This window comes from Lotus japonicus, chromosome 2 (genome assembly GCF_012489685.1).
Source record: "Lotus japonicus ecotype B-129 chromosome 2, LjGifu_v1.2".
NCBI lineage: Eukaryota > Viridiplantae > Streptophyta > Magnoliopsida > Fabales > Fabaceae > Lotus > Lotus japonicus.
Window position 1 is genome coordinate 74,854,288 of NC_080042.1, and position 25,950 is coordinate 74,880,237.

The 25,950-nt window shown below is 39.0% G+C and overlaps 2 protein-coding genes across 2 annotated transcripts; one reads left to right on the top strand and one right to left on the bottom strand.

Annotated features, from left to right (window-relative positions):
• Positions 1 to 771: 771 nt before the first annotated feature.
• LOC130739545 (caffeoylshikimate esterase-like) lies at positions 772 to 5,308 on the bottom strand. Its single transcript, XM_057591869.1, has 8 exons — positions 4,788 to 5,308; positions 4,643 to 4,672; positions 4,367 to 4,496; positions 4,112 to 4,258; positions 3,856 to 3,986; positions 2,670 to 2,807; positions 1,350 to 1,448; positions 772 to 1,182 (listed from the first exon to the last, which is right to left on the bottom strand). Exons 1-8 carry the CDS (start codon positions 5,061 to 5,063, stop codon positions 964 to 966), a joined length of 1,170 nt encoding a protein of 389 aa, XP_057447852.1. The 5' UTR covers positions 5,064 to 5,308; the 3' UTR covers positions 772 to 963.
• Positions 5,309 to 19,891: 14,583 nt separating this feature from the next.
• Positions 19,892 to 20,790, top strand: LOC130735675 (VQ motif-containing protein 8, chloroplastic-like). Its single transcript, XM_057587588.1, has one exon. The coding sequence runs from the start codon at positions 20,002 to 20,004 to the stop codon at positions 20,572 to 20,574; it is 573 nt and encodes a 190-aa protein (XP_057443571.1). The 5' UTR covers positions 19,892 to 20,001; the 3' UTR covers positions 20,575 to 20,790.
• Positions 20,791 to 25,950: the final 5,160 nt, after the last annotated feature.

A 25,950-nucleotide genomic window follows, 5' to 3' on the forward strand; every position in this document is an offset into this window, starting at 1 on the left:
TTCTTTGATCCTGAAACACTAATCCCCAGTAAAACTACCACATTCCTTTCTCAACAGAGAATCCAAATATCGTTGTGATCACAAGTATTTCATTATTATAACAAATTATTTTTATGGTTATCCCTACATGAATTTCTATTTCTCCATATGAAACACCCTCAAAGATAATGACTATAGGATATTTCATCCACCAACTTTTAACCCGTATAATTTGCTGCTCACCTTCCAAGGTTTTGTTTCCATTTTTATAACCAAGCAACTTATGAATGTTAAGGCAATTGAGAAATTAAAGGCTAAAGTGCTTAATTTTGTTAAGGAAATAGTCCGGGAGAAGCTAAAGGGTGGAAATAGAAAGCACTATCTTGTGCCAAAAGAAAGGCTTTGATTAACTCTATTGTTCAAGCTATTCATTCTTATGTGATAAGTTTCTCTGAGATTCCAAAAGGATTTGCTGGAAAGTTGAGGGCATGGTTAGTCACTTTTTTTGGGTAGTCTTTCCCAATATTCAAACGTGATCATCTACTTGAACAAAACAACATGTCTCTCCCAACAAATGATTTTCCCGAATCCCAATATTCGAACTTATACTCTCATTCTTGCGGGATCTAAGTTGTTTACCACTAAACCAACTTAGTTCCTTACCAAAACACTTCAAAATAGGTTTTTAACTGATCAGATTAACTTTAAGCGCTAAAAAGACGAAATAGACTCTCAAGTCTAATATCACCTAATAAAGTTGAAGAAAATGCTGTCTTGTTCATCTATCACAAATAAAAGTCAATAGATTATGCTACCATAAAAACTGAATCCTTCGGCTCATTTGTTTATTTGTATCAATCATTGTCCAACTACAACAACCAATGTGGTTAGGAATGCATTTAATAAATTGAGATATCATGAGTATTATTTAAGTCTAAGAATGACATGACAGTAAGATGAATGATGAATTAGTTGGTATAAACCTCACTTAAGTTGACACCTAAAATCAAGCCATGAGATAATGTCATCATGCACAGCAAATATTCGGTCATCAGGTTCCCCTTCCAAAATACAGTGGTAACCATCTTCATAAAGCTTTAAAGTCTTATCCTTGCTAGATGCTTTCTCATAAAGAAATTGACTCACTAATGGATCAGTCACCTTATCTGCTGCTCCATGAAGAATCAATAATGGTGCTGAAACCTGTCATTAATCACCCACATAAAAAAACTATTCAATGGATTTTGTTGATATAACAATAATTGAATAGGAGATAAAAGAAACAGCCATAACATAACCAAATCATATCCTGGAAAATAACAAACAACAAAAAGAAAAAGGGGAAATGAGAATGAGAAAGAAAAACCAACCTTTTGTACTTGTGACTCAATTTCTTTTGTAGTCCTTAAAAGTTCCAAGCCAGTTTTCAGTCGTGGATTATCTTCGTAACATATAACATTGTAAACAGCCTAAAAAAATAACAATTGGAGTAAGAAAGTTTGTGTACGGATTAATAAAATGACATTATAGTTTTTTGTTTGTTTTGTTCCAAACACCAAGACACCTGAATATGAGCATGACTACTCATTAATAGATGTTGTAAGGCAATGATACAATAATGGTTGAGCAGAGTATCAAGTAGGCTTAAACTAAGATAAAACTTGAGGTGAGGATAGCAAGGTATTAACTACAAGTTCAAAGAAATAGAAATCTACACTTAAGTTTTCGTTCTTTCACAGAGGAAATCAATGACAGAAGCTACGATGTTTTACTGTGCCGCAAACAGAAAAATGGCAAAGATCAACTTGGCAGAACTGTTGAAGACATTCATGCAGCAACCACATAAATATCAATGGGGTTGATTGGCAACCTCAATGAAGTAATATTCATGAAGGTACTTAAGTTGCTATAAAGGGATAAATGGCATATGTTTGTAAACAGTCGCATAAGGTATATAAGTAAAAAGTAGTAGAACATCAGGGCCTGTTTATCTAAAGAAAACACTTTCTACTTTTATTTCTTATTTTCATTAATAATTTTAATAATACCAATTTACTTGCATTTCAAACTTTTGTTTTAAAAAAATTGTTCAAGATATACTGAAATCAACTGTTGTTCTTACCATTTCTTGTACCAATTTTTCAAAACAACAAAGTAAAAAAAAAAAGGTTGTCTTTGTAATTGTAAGTGAAAACATGAAAGGAAAAGAAAAACTCTTATATTCCAATCATATGAAATGAACAGAAGAGGATTATATATGTGATTTTCCCATTGACTCAGGCCCTAAACCTATTTAGTTAAGTCGACCATCCTCATGTATAAATGAAAAAACACAGAAACTCGGATAACTGGCTACAATGTGGGCATTTGACCATGCAGATAGTAAGGATCTAATATTGAATGCAACATATACATGATGAGCATGGTTTTAAAATTTCTGTCTACAACTACCACTGCAGCCAGAACATAGAAGTTTTGGAAGTCTTCATAACCGCAATTGCAGCACGAATTCTAACAATCACAATGCAACTATGACCACAAGTATAATAGCAATTCCATGATGACTTGTGACAAATTTCTAAACAATCAGGAAGTGGAAAACATTTTGTAAAAGAAAGCTTATGAAATAGAAATGGTTTTATATTTCATTCTATAAGCATGTGATAAATAATATTGACAAAGTGACCAACCAAATTTCTTTTACTTGGTTCTCTGAAGGCCAGCTCAGCTAGGTCTTGGTTTGGGAAGAGTTTTGCTTTTGGCATCACGTTTGACAAAAGAGTTAACACCTTCATAATTGCATCTGAGGGTAACACGTCATCTGCAATCTTACCAGTAACACAAGATCAGCAAGTCATGCTTCATCACACTATTAAGCTAATACCCCAAATTAAAAACAAAATACAGTATCTCATTCAACTAAATAACATTACAATATTACCATATCATGACATTTATTGCCTGTAGCTTTTATTACCACGCTCAATGACACAAAAAGAATGTCCAAAAACACAGAAGCAATCCAAAGTATTTTTTAGTTTAATCCTCAATATTATCTCCCTCTTCAAGAAGGTTAGACAAAGACAATACGTGGCTATGCTAGGTAAGCATTGAAATGAAATCATTATTAAAGAACCCTTTCCATTTCCACTTTTGAATAGAACAGCCAAATCCAGTTTTATGATGGTCCTGAATAGGGAAATCAGTCCAAGAAGGCCAATCATAATCAGTTAGAGACTAAAAGACTTGGCCTACAAAGACTAAACAGACAACTACAGCAACGTATGGAGACAACATATTGACCTCATTCTTTCTTCCTCTGGCATTCAAGGGATAAGGTATTACCTGATACAATCCTGATTCTTAAACACCTAAACGGTACAAACACCCCAAATACACCTCATATTTTCTCTCTATCTCCCTCTCCATATCACACCACATCATATATCACATCTATCACATATTTCTCTTCTCTTCCATCCGCTCTCATTGAATAAAGTCCATTTTAGGCATTTCAACTCTTCAAGTTCATTGAAAATGTAAGTTACATTTCTTTATATTTTCCAGTATTGTTCAGCTGCTTGCTGCTACCTCCTGTAATATATTGCATTTTTCTTTACATTTAACTAGAGACGTAGCCGATTGCATTATAGCTTTGTTCACCTCATCTCACTAAAAGAATCTGACTGGAGGCAGACAGTCTATTTTTCAAGTTATTTGTGGATATCATATTCTACTTGCCAATGAAAGCAAAACGAACTTAAGTTAGCCAATGTTTAATATAGTACAACCAAAATACACTTTTGAGGGTAGACTTCTTTTATAGTTTGTAAGAAATTGGTGAGCATCAATTGCAATACAGGGGAATGAGCTTACTTTACACATTGGTGCAACAAGAACCACTCCATCCCAATTATTTGGCTCCTTAAGATGAACTTTAAGAGAAACTGCTCCACCCATTGACTGCCCCAACAGAAATCTAGGTAAACCTCTCAGATCAGGCCTTGCTGTCAATTGAAATATTAAGCATGATCAGCACCGCACACCATGTGTTTTCACATGAAAAAAAAAATTACAATAATAATCAATACAACACCATGTATGCTAAAAGCCTAAAAGTGAGAAATCACACCTTTAACTCTTCTATAATGCTCTATAACATCATCAACCAGATCATCAAAGTTTGGTATATAACCATGCAATCCTTCTGAAAGTCCAAAACCTGGATAGTCCATAGCAAAAACAGCATACCCAGCTGCAGCAATTCTCCTGGCTATACCTGAATAAAATTCCAAATCTCCCCCAAATCATACACAAAGAACATCCACCAACCTTAAAAACACACAACACAACATACTTCTCAGAGGAACTTTCTGAAATGACAAACCTTCAAAGAAGAAGGTGCAAGTATCACCATATCCATGACAGAAACACACAGAGGCCTTGATTGGAATGCCAGGCTCTGGCATCCAGCTTTTGCAGAAAATTTCCATTCCCCTTGAATTCCTTTCATACCACTACTTAACAAATAAGTAAAAAGTAAACAACTTTATGTAACAACTTAATCAAAGTAAAAAAGTTGAGATTTTTAACATAAACATAGTCCTAGCTTTTTCTGGAAATTAACAGTAACAGGTAAAGCAAAAAAATAAAAAAATCTTACTTCTTCAGTTCTGATCGCAGCAGGAGCATTCTAGCAAAAGAGATCACTACACCAATCAGTCTCTAATTCTAGAACAAAACCCCAAAATGTTGAAACTTGAACAATTGAACCCTTCCACTGATCATGACAAAAATTTGAACTTTACCTTGAACAAGCAATGATCAAGCTGCTGCTGCACCTCAGCAAAAGCTGCACGAACCTTTCTTCGAGTGTATGCAAAATCAAGGTTATAAGAAGCTATAGCGTTCAAATCATCGCTCAACCCTTCAATGGGTTCCTTCCTCCTTGCTGTTACAGTGAGTCTTGTGGTTCTGGGTTTAGTGATCAACTTGGTTGTGAAGGGTAGTTGATGGTTGAAAGAGTGATTGATGAGAGATTTGAAGGGTAGTGAGAGGCTCTGTGTATTCATAGATAGCTCCATGAAATTAAGGTTGTGGTTACTGTACCTGAAATGGATCCTATGAAACCATTGTAGTATCAAATTTCTCAATGTGACACTACTCTTATAGAATGTGATTAATGTTGTTGTGTGAAAAATGAAAGTTGGACGGAAGAATCATCAATTTTCATGCTGCACTCAGTGCAATTGATTGAAAGTGGGAGGATCTAAATCTTTGTATTCGGCGAAGTGGAGAACATTTGTTGACTATGGTCCATGTTGGCAGCACAGAAACAAGTGCAGGTTCACTTTAATTGAGGTTAGTGGACCATGACGGTGGCACGTGTGTAACGTGAATTCTGATTAATCAATGTTAGTTTTCTTTTTTCTTTACCTATGATCATGGTCCATGAGGACTGGTCTGCATCATGCTTGGTTTAATTTGTTAACTTGATGGCGTGATTAGACTGTTGTTTGGAATGGGGTAGGGTGTTCTCCACTTCTCACTCATGCTATGTTTGGTTTATTTGAGAAAATGATAAAAGAAGATGTAAATAGAGTGAAAAAAGAGAGAAAAATGTGAATATTTTTTTACCGTTTCTTATTATAAGAATTAAATTGGAGATGCATGTAAGTATCTTGGCTTGGCACGACCATGGTTGCGGTGTGGAGCTTATGGAGTAAGAGAAACTTTTGAGAAGAAGGTTATTCAGATGATTCTTTGGTGGAGGGGATTATAGATCAAAATGAGAGGTTTTAATAAGTTTGCGCTTCGTCTAGTCTTGTCTCTCCTGCGAGGTTGCTGAGATGGAGTTCTCCTATAGGCTATAGTGTTGCGATGAATGGTGATGGAAGTCATGGTGGGTTGCCTATCAGTTCAAGTTTCAGCGGTTGCATTTGGAATAACAGTGATCGTTGGTTTTCTCAGTTGCGAGGGTCTTTGGTGTTCTTTCAATGGAGCTCCATATTGTCTTCCATGGACTTTGTGTTGCTTGAGACTTCAGGTTCCGTTAGGTGGCGTGTAACTCAGACTTTTTGCTTGCTATCTCTTTGGTTAAGAGTTCTCCGACGAGATTCTATATGCATGTCGTGTTGGTTTAGATTATTAGAGATCGACTTGCTAAAGCTTGAGAGGTGTGTCTAGGTCATCCTCTGCGCGAGATAATGTGTGTGCAAATTTCTTCGCCAAAGCTGAAGCTCGTCAACCGTTAGACGTTCTTCTGGTTCAAGACCCCCTCCTAGATTGGACCATCCCCTTCTAGTAGATGCATAAACACTTTGTTAGGGTAGTGAATCTATATATAATTGTATTGCTTTGGATTTTGATTCATTCACACTCAATTTTCTCTTCTTTCTCATTGTAACTTATTTATATTCATCTCTCACTCTTCTTGTCTTATCACATCATTAATCAAATCTTCTCTTATTTATATCTTTTATTTTTCTATTCTTACCGGTGTAAGTACGAATCATGTGTGAATTAAGATTTTTCATTGCGTTTTTCACAAGTCACATGGTGCTCCCCAAACTAGAGTGACGTGTTTGGCATTGTATGGTGCAAGAGTTGTGTAGTGTGTTGATCTTTCTTCTTTGCCCACATGATTGACAAATGCAAAGTGAAAATATTAATAATATTTCATTCACATCCATTTCACTTAATCATTTTATATATTGTATAATATAAAATCTGATAATATTAGTTCTGATGAGATAAGATCTGATAAAAATTTAATATTATTCAGCGTTTGAGCATATACTATATAACTTATTATATTATTTAAATTAATACAATCACTTATTTAGTGGAGGATGGGATGATGATAGTGGTGGTGTTAGTGTAGAGGTGGTGAGTGTGGAGGGATGTGGTTGTGGAGGTATTAACAATGATGGGTGGTAGAGATGACGGTGATTGTGGCGACAATGATAGTGACGACAGTGGCGGTGATAGTGGTACGGTAGGTGGTGGTGGACGTAGAGAGATTTTGTGGTAGTGACAAAGACGGTGGTGGAGGCAATGGTGAGGGTGGTAGTGGAGTTATTTGTTTGTGGTCGTGGTGGTAGTAGTGTTACGATGGGTGGTGGCAGCATACTGACAATGGCGGTGGCAGTGGCAAAGGAGGGTGGTGACCGGTGGTGGTATGTGGTGGTATGTCAGTAAATTAAATATTTTCAATGAATTTATATACTTATCAGACTTTATCTCACATCTATATGCTAGATTATAATATCAACCATTTTAATATATAACAGTGATTTGATGATCATAAGCATATGTAATAAAAATTAGCATCAAACAACAAATAAATATTTAATGTGTTATATAAGTTTATACTATCAGGCTTAATATGGCGTATTAAGCGAGCTCTGGAATTTTTGCCCCCGCACTAATTTTTCTAGCTAGTTTTGTCTCTGCTTAGCGGTGACTGACTCAAATATGCTTGTGCTCGGCTGGTTAATTAATACTGTGGCAAAATGTCATAGCCTGGTCGTCCAAATAATCCAAAACAATATAAATACTATGTTCTTTTTGGTACATCAGAAAATTAATATTTTTTTTTTTTGGTAAAGATCATAAAGAAAGAAAAGAAAACAGGAAAACCCCGAACTAAGGCCTAACAGAAGAGACACCCATAAAATCAGCAAGCAATAACAAACTCATCCCATCTAATGGGTGAGCAATAGCCTCGAAAAGACTATCTTGAGCAGCTTCAAACTTCGCCAAGAAATCAGCACAAGAATTCCCCTCCCTGTATAAATACTATTTGATATCATACTATTTTAAAATCTATTTTTATATTACTCATTGAATAATAACAGGTTGACCAAAAAGATGGATGGTTATTCTTTATAGTTTACGCGCCGGCTAGAAAAGATCGTTTTCTTGGATGTGCCTAGCCCGCTTGGCATTCAACGCGGCAAAAGACAATAATTTATAATCTACCTTTTCCAGCGGTTTTGTTGCTAGTATTATTTTCAACTTCTCCCTTTTTAGTAGTTATGTAGTAGTAGTATTTTGAACACCAAATATTTTTTTATTATAAGGCTTAAGGGGTGTATATGTACCATACGTCTAAAAATTTCTAACATATTCTAGAGTATTAAATTTTGAGTTTAATTTCTATCCATGACGGGCGTAAAGTTTTTTCACACTGTCAACCAATCAGATTTTAAGAATGTGAGAAAATCTCTCTTTAAATTTAATTTTATTAATTACCGTGACACATCTTGAAATCTGACTGGTTGACAGTGTAAGAAAATTTTACACGTCGGTGCATCATCCTTTTTCTCTTGAATTTTTAGTAATCAATTTAGAGATTAATGGATATGCACCTTCAGTGTAAAGAAGTTTTACACTGACGTCCAATCACATTATGTCACATAGGATTAAGTGGTTACAAATATTTTTAATTTTAATTAGTAAATTAATAAAATGTTGGTGTGACAGAAATCAATTGGGTGCATGTGTAAAAAAAGTTTACACTGCACCACCATTTTCTCATCAATTTATATAGCATATTTAACTTTGAGTTTCATGGATATGTATTGTCGGTGTAAAACAATTTTACACAGACAATCAAACACAACATGTCACGTAGAAGAAATAATAACGTTTGCATTAAATTTTAATTAAAATAAGATATATTTTATGATGTGGCGGAATTCAATTGAATGACTGTGTAAAATTTATTTACATATTCATTGTGCATGCACATCCCTTTAATTCTTTAACTTTTACAAAATGTTTTGAATAGAAAGAAAATTTTAACATATAGTTGGTACATATTTTTTTTAAGCATATTTAATCACCGTCTCATATTATTCAATTCTTGTGTATGAATTGGAAAAAATCTCTCCATATAATAGCAAGCTACGTAAATAAATGTTTTCACTTGAAAAAAAAAGTAACAATAAACTGGACAAATATTAATAAATTATGAACAAATAAGGTGTTGATATGCTGTAGCCTGGCGGTGACGGATTAAGATGGCTAATCAGTTACAAATAAAACAGACAACTTGATAAAACCACATGCTACGAAGGCGGCTCTAAAAGTCTTTAATTGTTTGAGGGATATCCAATAACATTTCCCAGAAAATACGTCTTAGAATGTTTTTTGTATTTGATAGAAGTTTTGTAAAAAAGTCTTTTCAAGCATACTTTATTTTCAGAAAAGTTTATTGGTCTGGTATGGGCTGATCAATATGTATATTACTTAGGTTGACCGAATCATGTATTAAATGGGCCGGGTAACCCATGATCCAGCCGGATCAAAACCCAACTATAAATAAAGAAGGACCGCCCAAGCGGCAGGGATCCTATCATTTTTCACGCATTTTACTCACTTTGTTTACTCTCGCTTGCTCTCGATATTGGTTAGCCTTAGTCTGCGGTTCCATACCGAAACATTGGCGCCCACCGTGGGGCCTTGGATACTTTCCTAGGCTTCGTTTCTCATCGCGATGGTGACTCGATCCGGGGCGAACGGAGAGAGGAATCATGTTCAACAAAATGATGTTCCTCCCGATGTTCTTCAGCGGATCATGGACGATCTCAATGAACTTCGTCAACATAATCAGCAGTTGCAAAATCAACTTACTGATCTTAATCAGACTCAGGGTTTACGAGAGGGCGATCGAAGAATGGCTGAGACGGTGGTGGACTTTCAACCTTTCACAGAGGAAATAGCGAACATTGCCGTCCCAGACAATTTGAAGACGTTGAAGCTTGATTCTTACTATGGCGATTCAGATCCAAAGGACCATTTAGTGTATTTCAACACGAAAATGGTCATTGTAGGCGCATCAGATGCGTTGAAGTGCAAAATGTTACTGTCAACTTTTAAGAAATCGGCGATGATTTGGTTTACAACTCTACCGTCAAGGTCAATCGTCAATTTCACAGAATTATCTACAAAATTCTTGTCTCAGTTTTCTACCAGTCGTGCACAAAAAGTGACTCCGGCGACATTATTCAACATTCGGCAGGGAGTAAATGAGACTTTGCAATCTTATATGGGGCGTTTCAATCAACTATCTGTTCATTTGGAGGATAAGATGCCAGAAATTTGCATTGCAGCCTTTGAATTGGGTTTGAGGCCGGGCGGTCTAAACAGTAATTTAAGCAGGAAACCGGTGGAAACAATGGTGCACCTACGCGAAAGGGTTCAAGGATACATTAGGGAGGAGCAAAGTGATCAGATCAAGAATAACCGCCCGAATGCGGTGGTAACTGGGCAGAAACAGCAGTTCGAGGCGAGAAAAGGAGCGGTTACAGATCAATATTCGAAGGGATGGACCGAACGTGGCAACGCAGGGTATAATAATCGTAACCGTTATGACGGCCGATTTGATAACCGTTCTAATTTCAAAAATCGTGCTCAACCGTATGGAGTGCGTGGGTCAGGACATTCGATGACGTGGACTCGGAACCAAAATGACCGTGCAGTACCTTTGGCGGTTAATTTGACTGAAGCTTTGCACACGTGTTTGGAGGCGAATTGTTATTCGTTTTCCACGGCAGCCAAAGCCGTCAACGGGTTACGTGGACAAGAAGAAGTGGTGCGAGTATCATAGGATTTCAGGGCATAATACTGATGACTGTTTTACTTTGAAGAAGGAGATTGATAAATTGATAAAGGCTGGGTATATGAAGCAGCTTGAGGGGCGAAGCAATTCAGATGAAGCAGGAACTTCAACAAGACGAACCGAAGATGGAAAAGAGATTGAGGGTGGTGGTCAAGATAGGCAATCGGATGGAAAAGCAAAGGGGCGAATTCATTCTATTTTTGGTGGATTTCGTGGCGGAGGAATGACTAATTCAGCTCGTAAGAGGTACGTTCACTCCATTAATGCTGTTTACTCTAACGATTGGGGAAGTTGGGCAATCAATCAACCCGATATAACGTTTACTGTGCGAGATTTTGAGGGAGTACAGCCTCACGAAGACGATCCAATTGTTGTAATGCTGAGGATTGCTGATTATGAAATTGAGAGGGTACTTCTGGATCAAGGAAGCTCGGCGGATTTGATTTATGGTGACGCTTTTGAAAAGTTGGGGCTAAATGAATCTGATTTGTTGCCTTATGATGGTTCTTTAGTGGGTTTTTCTGGAGAAAAAGTATTTGTTCGAGGATATGTGGAATTGAAAACTGTCTTTGGAGAAGGGAAGAATGCGGAGGCATTTGCTATTAAGTTTTTGGTAGTAAAATGTACTTCACCGTACAATGTACTCATTGGGAGGCCATCACTAAACAGATTGGGGGCGATCATTTCTACAAGACATTTAACGGCGAAGTATCCATTGAGCAAAGGAGGAGTTGGAATTTTAAAGGCTGATCAAATGGTTGCTCGAAAGTGTTATTCAGAAAGTTTTAAGCAGTATGGGCACATGGGTAAGAAAGCAGTGAAAGAGGGGCATCGAGTCTATGAGGTGGATTTAGAACAGTCAGAAATTATTTTGGATCCTCGAGAAGGATTCAGTGAGTACAAGATGAAATCAGAAGAGGAAACTAAGGCGATCCAAATTGGTGAGCGAAACTTGAAAGTTGGTGTCAATTTAACTACAAGTCAGGAAAACAGGTTGGTAAAATTATTATCTGAGAATATGGATTTGTTTGCATGGAGTGCAAGAGATTTACCAGGAATAGATCCGGAATTTATATGTCACAAATTGGCTTTAAATCCCGGGGTGAAACCTATTGTTCAGTTTAAAAGAAAGATGGGCGAAGAAAAGGCAGAGGCTGTATAGGTGGAAACAAATAAGTTACTGGAGGCTGGATTCATTAGGGAAGTAAAGTATCCAACTTGGTTGGCGAATGTTGTTATGGTGAAGAAGGCTAATGGCAAGTGGCGAATGTGCACAGATTATACAGATTTGAACAAGCACTGTCCTAAGGATTCTTATCCTTTACCGAATATTGATAAGCTTGTGGATAGGGCATCTGGATTCGGAATGCTTAGCCTCATGGATGCATACTCAGGATATCATCAAATAAGAATGTATCAGCCTGACGAGGAGAAAACAGCTTTCATGACAAATCAGGCGAACTATTGCTATCAGACTATGCCGTTTGGGCTGAAGAATGCGGGAGCAACATACCAAAGGTTGATGGATAAGGTGTTTGACAAGCAGGTGGGGCGGAACATGGAGATTTATGTAGACGACATGGTGGTCAAGTCAGAGGAAATGGTGGCGCATTGTTCTGATCTCGAAGAAGCTTTTGGCGAACTAAGAAAGCATAACATGAGACTTAATCCGGAAAAGTGTTCGTTTGGAATTTAAAGCGGAAAGTTTTTGGGTTTCATGATCACGAGGAGAGGAATTGAGGCGAACCCTGATAAGTGTAAGGCGATACTCGATATGCAGAGTCCAACCTCAGTTAAAGATGTGCAGAAGTTAACAGAAAGAATAGCAGCTTTATCCAGGTTTCTTCCTTGTTCTGGGGAAAAGTCAGCACCATTTTTTCAATGCTTAAGGAAGAACAAAACTTTTCAGTGGACTGAAGAATGTGAGAGGGCGTTTCAAAGTTTGAAGGATCATTTATCCAAGCCACCAATTTTAGCCAAACCAGTTCCAGGTATTTCATTATCAATGTTTATTTCCATCTCTGATAATGCAGTTAGTTCAGTTTTGTTGCAAGAAAATAAGGATGATATGAGGATCATATATTTTGTGAGTCATGCTCTTCAAGGAGCTGAAATTAGATACCAAAAAATTGAAAAGGCTGCATTAGCTCTAATCATATCCGCCAGGAAATTAAGACCTTATTTCCAAGGCTTTCCAATTGTGGTAAAAACAGATTTGCCACTTCGTCAAGTTTTGCAAAAGCCTGATCTGGCTGGACGAATGGTTTCCTGGGCTGTTGAATTGTCAGAATTTGAAATCACTTTTGACAGGAAAGGTCTGGTTAAAGCACAGGTATTGGTGGATTTTGTTAATGAAATGTCTTCCAGTGAGAAAAATATGGAAGTTGGCGAATGGAGTTTGTCTGTAGATGGTTCGTCTAATGTCAAGGGAAGTGGAGCTGGAATAATCTTAGAAGGGCCAGGTGGCGTGACAGTTGAGCAGTCACTCAAGTTTGACTTTAAAGCAAGCAATAATCAGGCAGAGTATGAAGCTATAATTGCAGGTTTGAAGTTGGCGATCGAGATGGGGGTCAAGAGCATAATGATTAAAACAGATTCTCAGATAGTTTCCAGGCAAATTCAGGGTGAATATCAGGCGAGGGACGCACAGCTGGCTAAGTATTTATTGAAAGCTCAGGGATGGATAAAGCAGATAGGCACAGTGCAGGTCAATTATGTTCCGCGGGAGGAGAATACAAGGGCGGATATTCTATCAAAGTTAGCAAGCACCAAGAAGCCGGGAAACAATAAGTCAGTTATCCAGGAAGTTTTAAGTATCCCAAGTATCGAAGAAGATGAGACAATGATGGTGTTAAATTTAGCGAATTCAGATTGGATGGGGCGTATCAAACAGTGTTTGGAGGCAGAAGGCTCTGATGTGTTGACATTCTCTAAGGATCAAATTCGCGAGGCTAGTCGTTACACATTGTTGGGCGATCAATTGTACAGAAGAGGGATTGGAGTTCCTTTATTGAGATGTGTCTCTAAGGATGAGGCGGAAAGAATCATGTTTGAAGTTCACGAAGGTGTGTGTGCAAGTCATGTAGGGGGAAGATCTTTGGCGGCGAAAGTGCTCAGGGCAGGGTTCTATTGGCCAACTTTACGAGGGGATTGTATGGAATATGTGAAGAAGTGTGGTAAATGTCAAATTTATGCAGATTTACATAAGGCGCCGCCTGAGACTCTTAGCTCAATGAGTTCATCGTGGCCATTTGCAATGTGGGGAGTAGATATTCTGGGACCGTTCACTCCAGCAGGTTCTCAAATCAGATTTATTTTGGTGGCGGTGGACTATTTTACTAAGTGGATTGAGGCGGAATCAATGGCGAAAATAACAGCAGAAAAAGTCAAAAAGTTTTATTGGAGAAAATTGGTTTGCAGATTTGGCGTTCCAGCAACTATCGTCTCAGACAATGGAACACAGTTTACAAGCAGGAGTGTGAAGGATTTTTGTGCAGGAATGGGAATTGAGATGCGTTTCGCCTCAGTTGAGCACCCTCAGACAAATGGACAAGTGGAGTCAGCGAATAAAGTCATTCTCAATGGAATTAGAAAGCGTCTAGGCGAAGCTAAGGGATTATGGGCTGAAGAGTTAATCACGGTCATTTGGGCGTACAATACTACTCCTCAATCAACTACTGGCGAATCACCTTTTAAGTTGACTTACGGATAGATGCGATGATACCAGCAGAATTACAAGATGTAACTTTCAGGGTGGCAACTTATAATGAAGGGCAGAACGACATGAATAGAGTGGTTGATCTCAATTTAGCAGAGGAAACGCAAGCAGAGGTTCGTTTGAGGCAGGCAATGGTAAAACAGAGGTCGGAAAGGCGATACAATTCTAGAGTGGTTCCAAGGCTAATGAAAGTTGGTGATTTGGTTCTGCGTAGGAAGACAAAGGGGCCTGATGATTCGAAGTTATCACCTAATTGGGAAGGACCTTACAGGATTCTGCGAGAGCTTGGTCAAGGGGCGTATCATTTGGAGGAGTTATCGGGGCGAAGGGTCCCAAGGGCTTGGAATGCACAGCATCTCCGTTATTATTACAGTTGAAGTGCAGGGTGGTTCGTTCGGTTTGTTTGGTGTTGTACAGTTTGTTTCAGTGTATGTTTGTCCAAGACTGTGTTTCGTTGTTTCAGTTTGTGTGTGTTGAAGTCTACGTTTGTTGGTTGTATCGTTTAAGACTATGTTTGTTGTGTAAGAGTAGATTTGATGCACTCTTTTCTCTACCCCAGGCGGGAGAGTTTTTAACGAGGCATCAATTATTAATGAATAACAGGTGTGCACTCTTTTCTCTACCCCAGGCGGGAGAGTTTTTAACGAGGCATAACCTTTTTTAAAATGATCAAGGGCTTATCATTTTACTTATTTCTTTTACCCATAGCGGAAACTTATCAACTAAGGTTTATCAATTGGGCGACGTCAGACAATTGAGAAAAAAGTAAGTCTCTTAAAACAAGAGCATCCGGCCACGAATTCATAAGCACAGTCTTAAATTGGATTTAAGCTTGTCCAAACTAAGCACAAGTCTCCACGCGAGCATACTAATGAAATCAAATATGTTGACTTTGATTTCCATGAATAATAACTATGTCAAAAATGAAAATTTGACTAAGTTATATACACAAAGGCCTTATGATTCCAAAGTAGTTGATTAAGTTTAAATTTTATAACATTTAAAGAGATCTATTCCAGAGTATTTTACTATGTACAGTAAAATGTGAGAGTAACGAGTTCAATTAAATGACGAAGGCGGACCGATTCGGGTGAAAGGTTAGTAAACGTTATTTATGTTAAGTTATATTTTGAAGTTATATGATAACTTGAATAACTAGGTAAGGTTATGCTTATATTTTTTTGAGTCATATGATAATCCAGGTGACTAAGTAAGGATATGCTTAGTTATAGACTTAGTTATTGTGATAGTTGTTTGGGTGAGTAGGGGATAGTGTTATTATAGAAGTTATGACAATTTCAGAAGTTATTACAGTTGATTGGGCGAAACAATTAGATAGAGGGCACTCATGTGAATACTGAAGAAAATTTCATTATGATAAAGGAAATTGTTACATAAGGTAAGGAACGTTGAGTAATTTAAAGCAGAAGAGGCCTGTAGCCTTTTACATTGTCGGTTGAAAGAGAAGGGGCTAACAAACTCAGAGCCTAGATCATTCAGATAGTTTCGCCACCTCCTTCTTTGTTGTTGACATTTCCTTCATCATCTTCTTGGTTTTCTTCTTCCTCTTTTTCTTCTTCTTCATCAACTCTTTCCTCATCCGCGTTATCCGGGCCGATCAATTTGCCATTAACAATGCGGGCGTAAGGGTCTGTTCCCGTCAAGTTGATCGCCAGGTCAGGATTAAGGAAAGTGACTTGAGTAAGTGCTTTAGAAAATCCAGCTTCAAACTGATCCAGAACGGAAATTTTCAAGTCAGCGATTTCGGTTTTCATCTGGGAATTTTCTTCAAGCATTTGATTATGCACAGTAGTCAATTGAGCGCAGTCAGCCTTGATTTTTTCATTTTCCTCATTCAAGGTTTGGAGGGTAGCATTGTTTTCATCAGAGGTTTTCTTCATTTTTTCCAACTCTAAAGCCAAATCCGCGGCTTTCTTTTCATTCGCCTTGTTCGACTTGTCCAGCAACTTGAGTGTAGCTTTCATTTTTCCAATTTCTTTTTCCTTCTCTTCAACAAGTTTGGCTGAAGCAAGACCATCGAATCCGGCTGATTCAAGGTCGATCATCTTGGAGATAGCAGCAATCTCCAAGCCCTTTGTCATCATGGCTTGACAAGCTTCCTTCAAACCTAGTTTCCTCATCTTATCACGGTCCGCCTCGAACACCAGATTTGTTTCCACCAGGGAGTTGAAATCAATTTTGGAGTCCCAAATTGAAGTTACATCATCCGAGGATAATTCCTCAAACTCTTTCAGCAAGTTTTTCCAGCAAACGGGTGGGGTGCTTGATGAACAGCCTTTGTTCGCCAACGCAGATTCGCCTTTGCCCATGAACTTCTCCAGTGAGGTTTGGTTCGAGGCTTTGCTTTTGATAGAGGTAGGATCTTCATTCTTCTTTTTCTTTTTTACGGGGCGGCCTGATTCAGTACCAGAGTGGCTGGTGGCGTGTTCGTCCACCGACTTCGCGGGGTTCTTTTTTTCGCGAGCAGCCTGTTGTTCGCGGCGAAATCGAAGGATGTCTTCTTCAGTTAGGCGAGCCATTGTTCCTGCAAAAGAGTGAGCAAGAGTTAGAACTTGGTAAAGTCTTCTTATGTAATTTAAGGAAGGGGCGAAACAGGTTAGAATGCCTTACCAACATATTTTTCAACTGCATTTTTAGAGAGAGCAACCATAAAATCTGTAAGGTTTAAGCCTAGGCCAGATAGAAATTTGCAGTCTACTAATTCCTCGGGGGTAAGAGCATCATCGGGAATTTTGATGATGCTCTCGTATTGGTTCGTCCAATAGAAAGGAAATTTTGGGCTTCCATCGGCAAAGTAAAATATGTCTTTGCAAGCATCAGATTCGCGAAGTTTGAAAAATTTACCTTTGAAGTGTTTGTAATGGCTTTTATACAGGGTGAACAATCCTAGACCCCTAGCGGTGGCGAGTGAGACATATTCGCCCTTCACATTTCGTCCGCATGTTTCAAAGAAGTAAAAAAATTTGTTGCTGGTAGGTATGATGTGTAAGGTTTGACACAGGACTTCAAAAGCTTTTAAGTAAGCCCAGGCATTACCATGGAGTTGAGTGGGGGCAACGTTCAAAAAGGTTAGAACCGAGCAAGTAAAGTCAGAGAATGGCAAATCATACTTTAGATCGGAGAACAGGCTTTCGAATAAGTAGGTAAAGTTTCGCCCTTGACCATCTGTTTTCCCGAAACAACATGGTTCATCAGGGCCGCAGGGAATTATGTCTAGGTGGGCATCTAGGCCATCTTTCCTAAAATTATATTTAGTGACTAGGTCGATGACAGCTTTTGGGGTGCAAATCTTTGAAAATTGTTTTTTAATTTTACTAGAAACCCATAGAGAATCAGCAGGAGATGGAATGGTGGAGGCAGAAGCTTCCTTACGAGTACGTTTGGTAGTCATTTTCAAAGGATTCCTGAAAGGAAGAGTTTCAAAATGTGAGAAGAAGAGAAAAAGTAGTTTGAATTTCTGGGTGGAAATGTCAAACTTTGATTTTCTGGGTAGAAAGGTAGAACATTGTGTTGAGTTTCTGGGTTTAGTAGAGTAAGTTGTTCATGTGAGGCTAAAGTTTTAAAAACAAAAAAGAAATGTAGAAATTAGAAAGGAGAAGAGGATGAGGTTTACCTGCGAAGGAGAGAAGTTTGAGCGATTTCTGGGATTTTGGTGATGAATGCAGTGGGGTCGTCGAACGTTAAGCAAACTTGGTGGAGAAAATAGAAAAATTCTTACCGTTGTGGATGATCGGAGAGGATGATAAGGGTAAGAAAAGTGAAAATGAGAGTGTGAGAGAAGGGTAAGAATTTCGGATCTTATATAGAAAGGGGGAGGGGAGATGAAAAGGTGAATTGAATGGTGAGTAAAGGGACGCGTGTCCTCGCGTGTGGGCTGTGTTCGAAGCAAAAGTTCTGACGTTTGGACCAAAGGGATACGTTGGTCTGAAATTTTTTGAATTTGAAGGGATGTGATTTGTTAAGGGAGAAGTGGTGAGGGGTATTATAGTCTAAGGACGTGACGTTTCGAGACTAGGTGCGTTTCAGGAGGAGGTATAATTTTTCGTTTAAATTTATAACACTTTATTACATTTATTGCAGCTTTGATGATTGTGTTAGTGGAATTTCAATATATATGATAGTATTGTAGTATCAAGTTCCCAAAAATATGCAGAAGATCTACTTGATGAACTTAAAGCAGGTAAAGTAATAATGATTTCGAAATCTGCCACGGTAAGGGCATGTGAAGTGACAGCTGAGTGGATGTGACAAGATTGGTTCAGCGTGCAAAGATGATATTCATTATGTGTTAGTTAAGATTTATAAATATTTGAATTTACACGCCTTTATTGACATTTTATGTGATGTAAATTGCTGAGGGCTTATCAAAGACACTTTCGCCTTATACTAAGCCTTAGTGTCTTGAGGGCTTGTGGTCTGGTATGGGCTGATCAATATGTATATTACTTAGGCTGACCGAATCATGTATTAAATGGGCCGGGTAACCCATGATCCAGCCGGATCAAAACCCAACTATAAATAAAGAAGGACCGCCCAAGCGGCAGGGATCCTATCATTTTTCACGCATTTTACTCACTTTGTTTACTCTCGCTTGCTCTCGATATTGGTTAGCCTTAGTCTGCGGTTCCATACCGGAACATTTATGATATACATTTTGTTATTTTTTTTATTCTCAAAGTAAAGATGAGTATCTTATATCTCTATATATAGATTATAGAGTTGTAGAAGTGAATATGTTTTTCTATTTTTTAAATTAAATAAAATTTGAAAATATTCTCAAATTTATAAAATGTCTACCTAATACCTACCTAATATATATTTTTACAATTTACGAGAGTACAATATTCTAGGAATATAGCATTCTCTCCAATGTCTTTTCGTATGTTAATTTAGATCTTCTTCCATGTTTAAACTTCAACATTTTCTCTAAAAGTGAGACTCACTTACACCTAATTCCTTTTAGACACCTTGACAAAAATTAATCAAAATGATAAATCAAACCTCTCCCAGTCCCATTCACCTTGAGGCTCCACATCTATCTAGAATCTAGTATCTACATGCTATTATTTGTGTTTAAACCTTACAAGTAAAGGTTGGTAAAATATTTTACTTTTATTAAGGGAAAGGCATGTAATTTCAATCCCATTGTTAAAGGGTTGTGCAATTTGAACTAAAAAAGAAAACATATAGACATACGAGTTTTTTAGCAGTTTTAGACCCAATAATGTATATTGACCCCTGTATATTGACCCCAAATTATAGATACATTTTATCAGGAATGTAATTTATAAAAATAAATTCCTTCAAAATTTAGTTTTTGTTGATAGAAATCTACACATTACTTGTGGTTTTCAATTACTAGATCCCCCATATGTCAATTCATGTGGGTACTTGAATTAATAAAGAAAGAAAATCACAAACCCCACATTTCATTTTCTCACCCTGTCATCTCTCTCGTGTATTTATTTATATATGAACAAAAGCAAAGTCAACAGTCAGAATCGTGGGCTACAACACTTGTCAATATATATATCCCTCCTCATCTATTTCCTTCCCATTCACCCTTCTAAGCTTTCAATTTCATCAAACAGTTCCATCTTAATTTTTTTGTTTGACCTTTTGGTCTCTATACTCAGCTAAGCTTCAGAGCACAAATATGAAATCCACTGCAAAATTCTTTCCTATTCATCATGAGCATTCAAAGAAGGTAGTGATCAATGGTGAACGTCCTTCCCCATTGATGGTCAACAAAGACTCTCATTTGATCCGCAAGTCTTCCAAATCCTACAATACTCAGAGGAATCCCATCATCATCTATACCAAATCTCCAAAGGTTATCCACACCAAGCCCCATGATTTCATGGCCTTGGTTCAAAGTCTAACCGGCATGGCGCCACGCTCCAACCATCAACAAGAAATCTTTGAGGACTACAGGAATTCTGGGTCATTTTTGTCTGAGGAATCCAACAGTAGCAGTATCAAGAAGGAGCACGGTTCTTGTGCTGGTGATGAAACAAGCTCGGTTCTTAAGGGTAGTGAAACTTGTGTGAAGGAAGAGCCTTTTGTTCTTTCTAACTTATTCTCTTTTGCTGATATGCCTCTTTTCACACCAAATTTCTCAGATTCAACTCGTTCTGTGTTTAAATATTCCGAATCGCCGTATGGGATTTTGGGGAGTTTGCTGTCACCATCTGGATTGGAATTCATGAAAGAACTTCCTGAATATTAATCACATCAATTTGTTTTGTTGCTGTTGTTCATATGCACAGGGTCTTCAATCTTCATGTAGTTGATCAATGTCAGGGCTGAATACATGTAGATTGTTTTTTTTTTTCCTTTTCCTATTTCTTTTGTAAATTAAGTTATATTAGTGTTATGGAGAGGATGAGCTAGAAATTGGATATATGATATCAAGTTAATGTGAATTTTGAGGAGATTTAATTAATTGTTTCTGGATAATAGAAGTTCAAATTTAGTTAGATATATATGATCATTTCTGAGGCCTTAATTTTTTGTCCCCATAGTGTGCCGCAGTCGTTGCCTACATTAGTCATACCTGACTCGAGCATGATTACTTCAGTATTACCTTAATGAAGAATAGATGTATGTGCTGTAAACCATTTTTCTAATCACCATAGGCAAAGAGCAGCTGGAATTTTCCTACTTGGGCCATCTAACTCTAGAGAGAAAATGGACTGGTACAAGCACTAGAGTCTGTAGCTACTTGCCTTTCATATATTTCTTTTCATATTAGTTAAAAGCTGCTATTCTGAAAATTATATTTTCTCTGCATCATTAAATTTTCAAGCATGTGGAAATACTGTTAATTCATCCTCCTCTCATCATGATTCAATAATTATTGGATCAAAGTTTTCAAGCATTCAGAAAGTTCAATGAGAAAAATAGTAAGAAATGCCAATTTTTTTTTTCTCCTTTGGCCACGAGTCTCCATGGGGAAAGGGGCCCCACGTGACTAATCTGGCTCGGGATACGGTAGTGATGTCTCTGGCCACAAAGATTTTTATTTTTGACCTCAGAGGGGATCGAACCCGGGCCAAAAGCCTAGGTGAAATCCCTTAAGAAAATGCACATTCACCACTTGTGCCACCCCTTGTGGTTGAAATGCCAGTTTTTTCTGAAATAACTGTTAGGTTTGGTGTTTTTGTCAACAATTAATTAAATGAAGACATGCTGCGGATAAGAGCTTATGGTTGTATAAAAATTTAACTATAGTTTGATTTGTCCCCTTGAGTTAGTGATATTTATATTTTTTTTGTTAAAGTTGTTGTGGATGAATTACACAACCCCTTTTCTGGCACTTCATGCACTACCAGTTATAATTAATACTTAATCATGTACTTTTACAATTTTCTCTTCCCATAATTTCTGACAAAAAAAAGGGTTAATCCTCTAATTGGTCCCTGTGGTTGTGTGACCGTCTGAAATTAGTCCCTCCCGTAAAATCTAAGTCCTCGCGTTTGAAAAAGTGTGTGTAGCAGGTCCTCGCCGGAGGGACTAATTTCCACACACTTTTCAAACGTGAGGACTTAAATTTTACGGGAGGGACTAATTTCAGACGGTCACACAACCACAGGGACCAATTAGAGGATTATCCCAAAAAAAAATTCACTGAGTAAAAACACATGTTGTGCGTGCATCCTGCCATGTAATATTGTTAGATTCATGAATATGACACCCTCAAAGTACAAGACTTCAAAGCTAATGTACTTCAGCCTTTTCTTGTCAAAACATAGAAGTCAATTAAGATCAAAACTAATGTTTTTTTTTTTTTTGGTCAAAACTAATGTTAAAATGGGAGATAAAACTAATGCTTACATTAGCAACCGGTAGATGTGCCAAAACGGGTATCCCAAACAGACCAAGTTAAAGTATAAGTTGGGCTGACAAAGTTCAAGTCCGTTCTAAAATTTGTCTAACCCAACCCGACCAGAAAATCAACTAACCTAACATGAATGGACCAACAACAAAAAAAACATGAATTGACTTGTGATAGGTATATCTAACTTATGTAAGTGCATCGACTATACAGATAGCAAAGACTATGTAATTAAATTTTGATACTGGACTGGGCGGGACATAAAGAAGATTATGTCCCGCCCAAAATGAACAAATAATCATTGAAGATAGCCATGGCGGGAAAGGCAACATGACGAGCTTCATTGCCCTCCCTTAGGTGATGGACCCACAAGTCAGCTGGAAGATTCCTTTGGATTTGTCTTATATGTACGGGGATTTGGGCCCTGATTGTCAGGCCCAAATATAGGAAAGATCCATATCATGACCACCCCCTCTATAAAAGGGGAGGTCATCCACTTGTACGAAACCAACTTTTTCAGCATTAATGAGAATATTCCTTTTATGGTAGTTTTGCTATTTTAGTGCTCTGCTAGGGTTTACTTTTTGTCTCTCTTACATAAGCTTGCCCTAGTACAGAACATTGGCGCCGTCTGTGGGGAGGACTTACCTCTTCCGGTGACAGAAGGAGGAATCGCGAGCCATGGAGACTCGTTCATACGGCGTAGGTCGGCGCGATCATCGCCGGCGCGGTGGTGGTCGACACGGCGGTCGCGCCGGCGGACGAAACAACAACCGTCCCGTACTGGACGACCAAGAGCAGGAAGCTTCCTCGGAGGGGGTCCACTCAGTGGCGCCGTCGCCGGCGTCATTGGTGAATGCAGCTCCGGGAAGACCTTCAGATCTGATCGCTAAATCAGATCCAGGTGTTCGGCGGCGTTCAACGCCGCCTGACTACGTGAACTTGGAAGATCTTAAAACAACTGCTCCACGGAGAGCGCAAGAGGCAGTGACAGGTATCACGCCTGCGGCTTTGCAACAAATGTTAGATACCTTGCAGAAGGTGCAGTCCCAAAACGAGCAGTTGCAAGCCCAAGTTGAGTATCTTACTCAGCGGCAGAATTTTAAGCAAGAACAACGCCTGGAGGCGGAGGATGTAGTTGAATTCCAACCTTTTGTTCCAGCCATCACTAGGGTGGACATTCCAAAGCACCTGCAAACCATGGCATTAGACGCCTTTTCGGGCGAATCTGATCCTATGGAGCATCTTAGATACTTCAATACTAAAATGGTGATCGGCGGGGCGTCGGATGCGGTAAAATGTCGATTATTGCCTTCCACGTTCAAGGGCATGGCGATGCAGTGGTTCATTCGACAACCGCCCTTCTCCATTGATAATTTCACTGATCTGTCCACTAAGTTTCTGACTCAATTTTCCGCCAATAAAACCACAAAAGCAACAATGTTTGATCTCATCAGCATACATCAGCAACCAGGCGAGAAATTAAAAACCTACATGGCACGCTTCAGCAAGATGGCGGTGCAGTTGGAGGATGAAAATCCAGATGTCTGTTTGGCGTCATTCAAAAATGGCCTTCGGGCGGGAGATTTGAATAGAGACTTAACAAGGCGACCGGCGAAGGATATGATGGATCTTCGCGCTCGTGTTCAAGAGTTCATATTGATTGAGCAAGATGACCAGAAGAAACAAGAAAGAGAGGAAGGACGTAAGCAGTCTCAATCTGGCGGTGTTTCACAAGACAAATCTAAGGCGGGGAAGGAAACCAGGATAGCGCAAACCCCCCGTGTACCAAGACCGGGACCATACCACAACTCTAAACCTGGCTTTCAAAATACATGGCACAGAAACTCACAAGGTCCCGCTGCTGCCACAGCTGGTCAGCCTGGTGCTTCGCCAACGCCAATCCCACTTACTAAGTTGAATGCACCCTTAAGTACCATTTTAAGGGCGGTTGGACAGACCAACGTTGTGCAGTACCCACCACCCCCACGGCGGCCGCCAGCTAACGTGGACACCAATAGGTGGTGCGAGTACCACAGAGCGTTGGGGCATACGACAGATAATTGCTGGAATTTAAGGCGGGAAATTGATCGCTTGATTAAAGCTGGCCATTTGGCAAACTTTGTCAAAGACACAGCAGCGCCGGAGGTAGCTAAAATCACTCAAGGGGACAAAGGTAAAGGTAAAGAGATAGTTGAAGAGTTGGGCGATCCTGCTGGGGAATGCTTATCTATTGCAGGAGGATTTGGCGGGGGTGCAATTTCAAGTAAGGCTAGAAAACGCTACGTGGCGGCAGTACACTCAGTACAGGAGTCGAGCGAAGGCGAGTGTTGGGTGAATCATTCCCCTATTATATTCACCCCTCAGGATTTTGCGCATGTAATTCCCCATGACAACGATCCAATTGTGGTAACAATTAGGGTTAACAATTATGTGACAAAGAAGGTATTCTTAGACCAGGGATCTTCGGCAGATATCATCTATGGAGATGCCTTTGATCGCTTGGGACTAAAGGAATCAGATTTGAAACCATACAGGGGAACTTTGGTGGGATTTACAGGAGACCGTGTCAGTGTGCGGGGATACGTCGAAATTCCGACTGCCTTTGGAGAAGGAGAGTTTGTCAAGAAGTTTCAAGTAAAGTACTTAGTATTGGCGTGTAGAGCCAATTACAATGTACTCTTGGGGCGAGACACCCTCAACAAGGTCTGCGCGGTCATCTCAACTGCTCATTTAACTGTTAAATATCCCGCCTGCAACGGGAAGGTCGGGATATTGCGTGTAGACCAGAATGCAGCAAGGGAATGCTATTTGAGGAGCGTGGCGCTCTATGGGCGGAAGGCCGCCAAGGAGAGCCACCGAATTACAGAAATCTTCCCACAAGAAGGATTTAGCTTGGACCCAAGAGATGATGCTGATGATTTTCGCCCACAACCGCTGGAGGAAACCAAGCAGGTGCAAGTCAAGGACAAGTTTCTAAAGATTGGCAGTGGTTTGACAACAGAACAAGAGGACAGACTAATCACCCTTCTGGGTGATAATCTAGATCTCTTCGCATGGACCATCAATGATGTACCAGGGATTGATCCCAAGGTGATCACTCATAAACTAGCCATACGACCAGGGGCGACCCCGGTCATCCAACCAAGGCGAAGAATGAGTGAAGAAAAGAACAAGGCTGTACAAGTAGAGACTGAAAAATTGATCAAGGCCCGCTTCATCCGTGAGGTACAGTACCCAACGTGGCTCGCCAATGTGGTAATGGTCAAGAAGGCCAATGGGAAATGGCGAATGTGCACGGACTACACGAGCCTGAACAAAGTGTGTCCCAAAGATTCGTACCCACTTCCCAATGTTGACAAGCTTGTGGATGGAGCTTCAGGGAATGAACTTTTAAGTCTCATGGACGCTTATTCGGGCTATAATCAGATTATGATGCATCCCTCGGATGAGGAAAGTACAGCATTCATGACCAATCAGGCGAACTATTGTTACAAGACAATGCCTTTTGGTTTGAAAAATGCAGGAGCTACGTACCAACGGCTCATGGACAAAATTTTTTCAAAGCAAGTAGGCAGGAATATGGAGGTGTATGTGGATGACATGATTGTAAAATCCGCCAGGGCTAGTGATCATGGTGGCGACCTTAAAGAAGCGTTTGATCAGTTAAGAACATATCAAATGAAGTTAAACCCTGAGAAGTGTTCTTTTGGGATCCAGGGAGGAAAATTCTTGGGATTTATGTTAACATCAAGAGGAATAGAAGTA

Coding starts and splice junctions, on each gene's coding strand:
- LOC130735675 (XM_057587588.1), top strand. CDS start 20,002: ATGAAATCCACTGCAAAATTCTTTCCTATTCATCATGAGCATTCAAAG.
- LOC130739545 (XM_057591869.1), bottom strand. CDS start 5,063: ATGGAGCTATCTATGAATACACAGAGCCTCTCACTACCCTTCAAATCT. Junction 4,497..4,642: donor CTGCGATCAGAACTGAAGAA/GTAAGATTTTTT, acceptor TTTGTTAAGTAG/TGGTATGAAAGGAATTCAAG. Junction 4,259..4,366: donor TTGCACCTTCTTCTTTGAAG/GTTTGTCATTTC, acceptor AATTTTATTCAG/GTATAGCCAGGAGAATTGCT.